At 42.3% G+C, this 9,010-nt stretch overlaps 1 protein-coding gene across 1 annotated transcript in view; it reads right to left on the bottom strand.

Annotated features, from left to right (window-relative positions):
• LOC101859069 (transcription initiation factor TFIID subunit 2) overlaps window positions 1–9,010 on the bottom strand; it is a gene marked incomplete at its 3' end in the record, with an annotated part of 46,590 nt that overhangs the window by 30,168 nt on the left and 7,412 nt on the right. Inside the window, 5 exon segments of the mRNA XM_013090501.1 lie at window positions 1,087–1,195; window positions 3,166–3,268; window positions 4,448–4,642; window positions 6,107–6,248; window positions 8,037–8,155. Coding sequence (XP_012945955.1) covers window positions 1,087–1,195; window positions 3,166–3,268; window positions 4,448–4,642; window positions 6,107–6,248; window positions 8,037–8,155 — 668 coding nt within the window.

Raw genomic sequence — 9,010 nt, 5'->3', positions numbered from 1 at the left:
TTGCTCTAGAAGGAAGCAGGCAGACTCAATCCTGGTCATTAAGTGTTTGGTAAAAGAAAGACAGATGGGCAAAGTATGAAGAGGGCGGGGGGGAAGAAGATGACCTCAAGATGTACACATACGGTATGAGTTCAAACCACAGGGGGGGGGAATGACCTAAAGATGTACACGTACGGTACAAGTTCTTCAAACCACAGGGGAGGGGGGGGGGGAATGACCTAAAGATGTACACGTACGGTACAAGTTCTTCAAACCACAGGGGAGGGGGGGGGGAAATGACCTAAAGATGTACACAAACGGTACATGGGGGATCAAACCAAACCCAAGAGAGGGGCTCGAGATTTGTCTTGTTAAAAATCCAGAAGAAAATGCCACTTGATATGGTCCATAGCACATTTGTAAAAATCCTGATCAAAACAGTAGAACATTTTTTTTCTTCTAGTTTTAGTAAGAGTTTTACTGCACTTGCAACACAATTACATCATATCAGTGCTGAAGATTAGTTGTGTTGCAAGAGAGTAACAAATGATCTAAATCATGATGAGCCTCCTAACTGATCTAAATTGTGTAGATGGGAGTGTTAAAAACCACCGACTCTTTACAGGGTTCATACTGAGCAGGACATTTTCTTTCCCAAGACCTTTCCAAGAGTTTCAAGACCAGATTTCTTTTTTCCAAGACAAATGCGTGTCACTTTGGAAAAACAATTTCGTTCAGCATGTAAAAATACATGATGGTGCACTTCAGAATGCGTCGAGGCCTTCTAAACTGTGAGAAAATATTTTAACAACGGATCTAGTTAAAAATTAGCTTTTTCCAAGAATTTTGCCAATTTCCCAAAATTCCAAGAGTTTTCGATCTTTTGAAAACTGAAAACAACATTCCAAGAGTTTTCCACGTCTTGGAAAATGAAAACAACATTCCAAGAGTTTTCCACGTCTTGGAAAATGAAAACAACATTCCAAGAGTTTTCCAGTTTTCCAATACCTGTACAAACCCTGATTTTAAAAAAAATAATTTTAAAATAATTTTTGAAAATTACCCCCCCCCCCCCAAAACCCTAAAAGCAAACGTACCTGAGGATACTCATGGTGGAGTAGGTAGAGACCTCGCAGTAGGCCTGGTCCACAAACACCTGCTTGTAGTAGCTGTACGGGTACCGGCTGGACATGAGCTCCTCGTAGAACTCAAACGCCTTCAGGCACAGAGGGGAACACAGGTTAGTGACAGTTTTACGGCACTTGCAACACAAAAAGGTCATATGAGTGCCTAAATGGCACTTGCAAAACAATAAGGTCATATAAGTGACAAAGATTAGAGGTGTTACAAGAGAGTAACATACATAAAAATGAAGGGGAGATAAGGACAATAGATGTTTGATAGGAAAGAAGAAGTAAACCACACCAAAGCACCCGCCAACCACCCACAAGAGTTTTACGGTACTTACAACACAATAAGGTCATATAAGTGTCAAAGATTAGAGGTGCTACAAGAGAGTAACAAACACAAAAAAGAAGGAGGAAAGATCAGGACGATAGAGATGTTTGACAGGAAAGAAGGAGCAAACCACACCAGAGCACCCGCTAACCACCCACCGGCCTGGGAAGAAAAGAGTGGGAGAACAGACATAACAACAACCAGAAGGACATTTGTTTGTGTGTTTTGTGTAAGTAAAGAGAAACACATCGACACAATAAAGGTCGTTTAGTGCTGGGAGTGGCACCCTCCAACCACCCTAGCAATGGCCGACATAGTTTAAGTAAGACTAGCACAAAAACAAAAGCCCCCAACTAATGAATGTAACTTGCGGTGTGAAGATAGTAGGACCAGCCAAAGGCACCCTCCAATGCCAACCACCCTAGCAAAGTCAGATAAGTGACACGACATGGTCAAATCCGGCACTCGTCAATTTTTGAGCGAATGGAGTTACTGGTATCATCTTAAAGCTTGTCCATTTGTGCTTATAATGGGAAAAAAATACTCGATAGTCTTGAATAGAAGTCGAGATTTTGAGATTGAAGGAAAAAGGGGGTTGCCTAGTGTCAGAGACAAAGTAAAGGAGAAAATAGCTTTCAAAGTTTGGTCAGTTCCAAGGCTTGAAGTCAAACCTGTGTAAGACGGCCACCCATTGTCAAGGAGAAAAGTGACCATATAAGACAGGTGGCCGTTTTAGGCAGGACTGATCAAGATGAGGAAAACAAACCCTTCAAATCTGAGGTCCCAATCGAAAGTGGCCGCTTTGACGTTGATTTTGTTGTTGCTGTTGGTTTGTATTTTGTTTGTAAGTTTTATTTTGTTGCTGATTTTGCGCAAGGGTGACAATAAAACGAATTGTATCAGACGAGGAAGACCGAGTGGCGTGTTTAAACAAACACATGGGTCGCCACCACTCGGAGAATGAGCGACGCTTCTGTCGCAAGTTCATATTGTTACTTTGTTACAGACCAGGTAAACAGTGACCACTCATCTCACTTACGATTTGTGTATGAGTTCTGGGCGGGGCTTATTGGGTGTGGGGGATCACACGCTTACCTCACCAGCAGCTGAAAACTTTGTACCTATTTGTCAACAGTGGGAAGGGCCTACGCAACATGATCGGTTGGAGGGACCACCTAACAACAACGATAAGTGATTGGATTATGACGGCTCGCCCACAATGCCAGGGGCCAATGCACAATTTATGACAAAACGTAATGGAGTCACTAAGGTGGCCGTCTAAGACAGATGTTATTGCTTGGTGTGATAGGGGTTGTGTGTTAAAATATGATGGCTGCGGCCGCGTTGAACAGGTGCTCATTTTACACAGTTAAATTATATAGAAAAAAACGCAAGGGGGGAAATGAAAAGTGGCCGTTTGTACAGGTGGCCGTCTTATAGAGGTGGCCGTCAGGGCAGGTTCAACTGTACTTGGAAATAGTATATTTACATTTTTGTGCCCTTGTTCAATGTTTTTCAGTAAAAACCCACGCCAGAAACGTATTCAGACGCGGACATAAAAGATGTAGAGCAAAAAACCCCCCCCCCCCCCCCCACTTCAATACAAACTGCACGGTGATTTCTTCGATTTCATTATTTTGATCTGCTGTTTCTTTCACCATAATGCAACATATATGGTAAGACTACCACAAAAACAAAGTCCCCCCCCCCCCCCCCCCCAGCCCCCACCTGGTGAATGTAGCTGGTGGTGTGGCGGAGGACGGGCATGAGCCGTGGCAGACAGAAGTGGGTCACCTCGTGCATCTTGGGGTCAACCAGGATCTCAAACGGCCTGGGGAGAAAAGAGATTTAGTTTTAGTAGAGGTTTTACGGCGCTCGCAACTGCATAAAGTCATATGAGCGCCAAGGGGTGGGTGACAACAGAGAAGTATTTACAGGGAATCAGACTACTGTGCTAGAACGAGAAATGTCCCCCCGTTGGGAATGATCTAAAGACACTTCAGTCAGTGGCACCACCCCGGGGAGTAGGGAGAGGTTTTACAGCACTCGCAACTGCATAAGGTCATATGAACGCCAGAAGATTAGAGTTAGTTTTATTTTTAGCAGAGGTTTTACAGCACTTGCAACACAATAAGGTCATATGAGCGCCAGAAGATTAGAGGTGTTACAAGAGAGTAACAAACATAAAAAAGAAGGAGGGGAGATAAGGACGATAGATGTTTGGCAGGAAAGAAGAAACAAACCACACCAGAGCACCCGCCAACCACCCACCGGCCTGGAAAGAAAAGAGTGGGAGAACAGACATAACAACAAACAGAAGGACATTTGTTTGTGTGTTTTGTGTAAGTAAAGAGAAACACATCGACACAATAAAGGTCGTTTAGTGCTGGGAAAAAGTAAGACAGACAGCCAGAAACAAAACAGGGAGCGGCTTGCTCGAGATAAAAGAGTTAATAGAAATAGTTTTACACTCCTGTGGACACTATTTAGGTAATTTAGGAGGTAGACTGATCTGACCCTGCATGTCAGAGCCAATCCGTGATATGAGGGGTACAATGTTCCAGCAGGCAGACACTCGATTAAAAAAAAATAAATTGTCCCACACCGGAATCGAACTCACGTACCTACGGCATTCTGCGTGGGACGGCGAAGCACCTAGCAGCTACAGCACAGACGCCAGTCACAAGAGTCGGGATTTTTTTAAAACAGTCACAAACACAAAAAGGACGTTAACCCTATCCGTACGTCCTGATGTCATTTTGTACCCTCGGGACTGTATTCTTCACATTTTAGAATACTTCTAGAGTCTAGTGCAAAGATCTCTTCGAAACTTTCAATATTTCTAAATAAAAATCTTTTTGACAGACCGCTATGCAAAGCGTACAGATCGGATTAACAATTTCCTCTTTGGAAAGTGGGGGCACAGATTTCCCACGTCGTATGGATATGATAGTAAAACACAACGTACGGATAGAGCTAATACAGAACATAAAAACAACATTTTCCTCACCCAACAGCCAGGGCGATATTGGGTGCGGCAGTGGGGCTGGACAGGAAGTAGTGGTAGGTCTTCTCCGCCATATCCTCAGTGTACTCCACGCTGACCAGGTCACCGCACGCCACGGCCGTCATGTCGCGGTCCACCGTGACTTCGATCTTCCACGTGCACGGCTCGCTGAACGTGTCGATGCAGGGGAACCACAGCCTGGCGCGGCACAACGTGAGATAAGACCAGATCAGATCAAATGAGATCAGATATAACATGAAATAAGACCAGATCAGATCAAATATAACATGAAATAAGACCAGATCAGATCAAATGAGATCAGATATAACATGAAATAAGACCAGATCAGATCAAATGAGATCAGATATAACATGAAATAAGACCAGATCAGATCAAATGAGATCAGATATAACATGAAATAAGACCAGGTCAGATCAAATGAGATCAGATATAACATGAAATAAGACCAGATACGAACAGATATAAAATGAGATAAGACTAGATTAGATCAGAAAAGATCAGATTTAATGTGAGATAAGACTACATAAGACCAGATAAGATCAGATATAACATGAAATAAGACCAGATTAGATCTGATTTAATGTGAGATAAGACCAGATAACATCAGATTTAACATGAGATGAGACTAGACAATATCAGATATAACATGAGATAAGACAAGATATAACATGAGATAAGACCCGATAAGATCAGATATAACATGAGATCAGATCAAACATTGCTCTTTCAGGTCGAAGGAATCAAGGAGAAACAGAAGAACAGCGAGAGTCAAAGTCAAATCTAGATTCAAGGGACAATACAAACTTCTCATGGCAGCCTACCTAGCTCCCAAGATGATCTGAGCTGTTCAGTGTTCATTTTAGTAGAGGTTTCACAGCGCTCGCAACTGTATTAGGTCATATGAGCGCCAAGGGGGGATGTCAAAAGAGAAATCCCTACCGAGAATCAGACCTACTCTGCTCACCTCTCTAGCTTCAACAGCACAAAGTCTGCTTCGACTATCAAGGCACCCCGAAAATAGCGGGTCACAAGAGTGACAAACATAAAAAAAGATAGAGAGGAAAATGACAACAGTTAAGATTAGGAAAGAAAAAGCAGCAGTTCCCTGTTGCAGTTCAGGTACAGTTATGAGCATGACATTGATGAATCAGCCCCTTTATAATTACAATTCCACTTTGCAGAAGAACATGTTAATGTCCCCCCTTTGGGAATGGCTTAAAGACACTTCAGTCAGTGGCACCGCAGGGGGGGTGAAACTACTCAGTGGAAGATTCCGTCGAATGTCACTTTTCAAAACAACGTACAGCAGAGTCTTATACATGCAGTCGGTTTAATATGTCCCTTCAACATATGAACTAATGCTGTTGCGTGCAACATAAAACACTAACTGAAACCCCCCGAAAAATGCAGGCAGTCGATCTGAGCTGTTACCATGGAAGCATACATCTTTCATAAAAAAGAATAATACATTTTTTAGAATAAAATTTCTAAGAATAAATTTTTAAAAAATAATAAAAATGAATAAATAGACAAATAAATAAATAAACCAATGAATGAATGAATGAATGAATGAATGAATGAATGAATGAATAAACAAATGAAATAATGAATGAATGAACACGTTTCCAAAGCCATCTGTACCTGGAGAAGTTCTCGGTGGCGTAGGTGAACATGTGAGCGCTGCGTTCGGCCATCGTGCCTGGCGTATCCGGCACCACAAAGTGAAGGCCACACCTGGGCTCCTCCAGGGCAAACTCCACACACACCTGGAAGCTGCCCAGGGCTGGACACAGGACACGCCAGGGGAGAGTCAGTTTAGTTTTAGTGGGTGTTTTACGGCACTTGCAACACAATAATGTTGTATAAGTGCCGAAGATTAGAGGTGTTAAAAGAGAGTAACAAACACAAAAAAGTAGGAGAGATAAGGACTATAGATGTTTGATAGGAAAGAAGGAGCAAACCACACCAGAGCACCCGCCAACCACCAACAAGGAGAGAGTTAGGAACTGTGGCATACGTCTTGCTTAACCTTTACAGACCCACTCACAATTATACAGATAGACAGATAGATATATACGAGGGGTTGAGATGCAAAACCCGCTGCATCCATTTTAGCACTTGAAAGAAAAATCAGCTTTTTAAAAAATGATCTACCCTCCTTAACTGATTCATTGTATCTTTGACCAGTGGTTTCTTCATGTGGCCGTACATCATCCCTCCTGTCATACCTGTGGCCCATGCTTGAGGAACACAATATAAGAACATGTACAGGCGACTAGTGGCTACCATAGAACTACAAAGCTTTATCCGCTCAGTTTCCAGTTTTGAGAAATTTGACGTTAACAATTTAGAGTTTTACAAAACTTCAAGCTTTTTCAAATGCAATTCTTTGAATATCTTGATAACGACTTCGAATAATCTTACGGTTTTGATAAAACAGAGAGAACATTTCGTTGCTGGCCTCAAGGTCTAAGTAACTCAAAACGGCCAAAAACGTCAGATAGAACTTTGTAATTCTAAGAGAGCGTGATATGAAGAAGTGGTCTACACGTCAGTTTGAATTCTTGAATGAAAACCTCAGTCACTGCCCGCTACGATCAACCATCTGATCAACACACACAAAAACTTTATTTCAAATCACTGTCAAAACAGACTACGCTGGTGGTGAAAGGTTTGCTGGGCATTGTTGTTTGTTTTTAAAAATTAATATTTCGTTTAAAGCGGAGAATAGCAGTAATCTATGCTATAAAAACCCCTTAAGAAACCCGTTCTAAAAAAAAGTTTTAGAGTTTCATAGCATTTGCAACACAAATGAGTCATAAAATTGCTGATGATTAGAGGTATTACTGGAGGGTAACATACAAAGAAAAGAAGGAGGAGACATTAGGACGTTAGATTCTTTAAAGGAAAGAAGTAGCAAACCACACCAGAGTACCTGCCAACCACACACTATTTTCTTCTTTTCCATAAATCAATTCAGCGGGAATCTTCTGTCTATTTTTTAAATCTTATTTTCTACTGACCAGGGCGGTAACCTTTTATTTTTTTCTTTAGCTAGCTGCTATGGAGTTACCAAACTTTGGCGCCCATTCTGTCGCCAATTTCACCACTGAAACCAGGCGATCTCACTTCCTTTCAACGCAGATATCTTGAGTTCTATTCAAGATAGATGGATATTTATTTCATTGGATGCAAGGCAAATACATCAGCTCTCAGATGATACGAATTACTCCATATGCCCAAAAATTGACAAGCGCCTGATCCCAACGTGTTGTGACACATATTTCCCTCTCCACTGACCAGAGAGGGAATCTATTGTCTATTCAAACATTTCCCTGTCCACTGACCAGAGAGGGAATCTATTGTCTATTCAAACATTTCCCTCTCCACTGACCAGTGTAGGAATCTATTGTCTATTGTAACATTTCCCTGTCCACTGACCAGTGAGGGAATCTATTGTGTATTGTAACATTTCCTTCTCCACTGACCAACGTAAGAATCTATTGTCTATTCTAACATTTCCCTCTCCACTGACCAACGTAGAAATCTTCTGTCTATTCTATCCACTGACCAGCGACTGTGGGCAACACATCCTCGGGCAGCGTGATGATCAGCTCTCCATTGCCCTGGTCAGGGTCCACGGCGTTCAGAGCGTTCTGCTGGCACTTCTCAAAGTAGTCGATGTTGCGTCTGGAGGTGAAACAAGCAACATATAGTGATCAGTGTCTGTTTGTTTATCTGTTTGAGCATTGTTTGTTTGTCTGAGTAAATAGAAGCACAATACAGTCACTTAGTACTGAGGGGGGAAGTGAGAAAGACAGACAGAATCAGCGGAGGGGAGGAATAGAAGGAGGGCCTACCTCAAAGTACATGTAGTTGATGTTGCGTCTGATGGCAAAGCAAGCTACATATTGATAAGTGTCTGTTTGTTTGTTTGTTTGTTTGTCTGAGTTAATAGAAGCACAATACAGTCACTAAGAAAGACAGACAGAATCAGCAAAGACAAAGAACAGAAGGAAGACACACCTCAAAGTAGTCGATGTTGCGTCTGGTGGATGACACCGATGACTGTCTGTCTGTTTGTGTGTCTCTAGTGTTAGCAGAAGTTTTACAGCGCTAGCCACTGCATAAGGTTATACGAGCGCCAGGAGATTAGAGGTGTTATAAGAGAGTAACAAAGATAAAAAAGAAGAAGGGGAGATAAGGATGATAGATGTTTGATAGGAAAGAAAGAGCAAACCACACCAGAGCACCCGCCAACCACCCACAACTACGGGTTGACTTGTTGAGATATCCATCAAATGGAGTATACTGTAAACTGCACACTGAGACAAAGGAGGGTGGGTGTGGGGTGAAGATGGGAGAGTGAGGGTTGAAGCAAGGGAAAGGAGGATCGAAAGAAAGACAGTTGCCACAGAGGGAGTGAGAGTGAGGAATAAAAGAGGGAAGGTGAGGAACAAAAGACGGAGAGTGGGGATCAAGAGAGAGAGAGAGAGAGAGAGAGAGAGAGAGAGAGAGAGAGAGAGAGAGAGAGAGAGAGAGAGA

Source organism: Aplysia californica, unplaced genomic scaffold (assembly GCF_000002075.1).
Source record: "Aplysia californica isolate F4 #8 unplaced genomic scaffold, AplCal3.0 scaffold01306, whole genome shotgun sequence".
NCBI classification, from domain to species: Eukaryota; Metazoa; Mollusca; class Gastropoda; order Aplysiida; family Aplysiidae; genus Aplysia; species Aplysia californica.
Note: the sequence above shows the minus strand (reverse complement) of the source record. Positions and strands in the feature narration are given on the sequence as shown.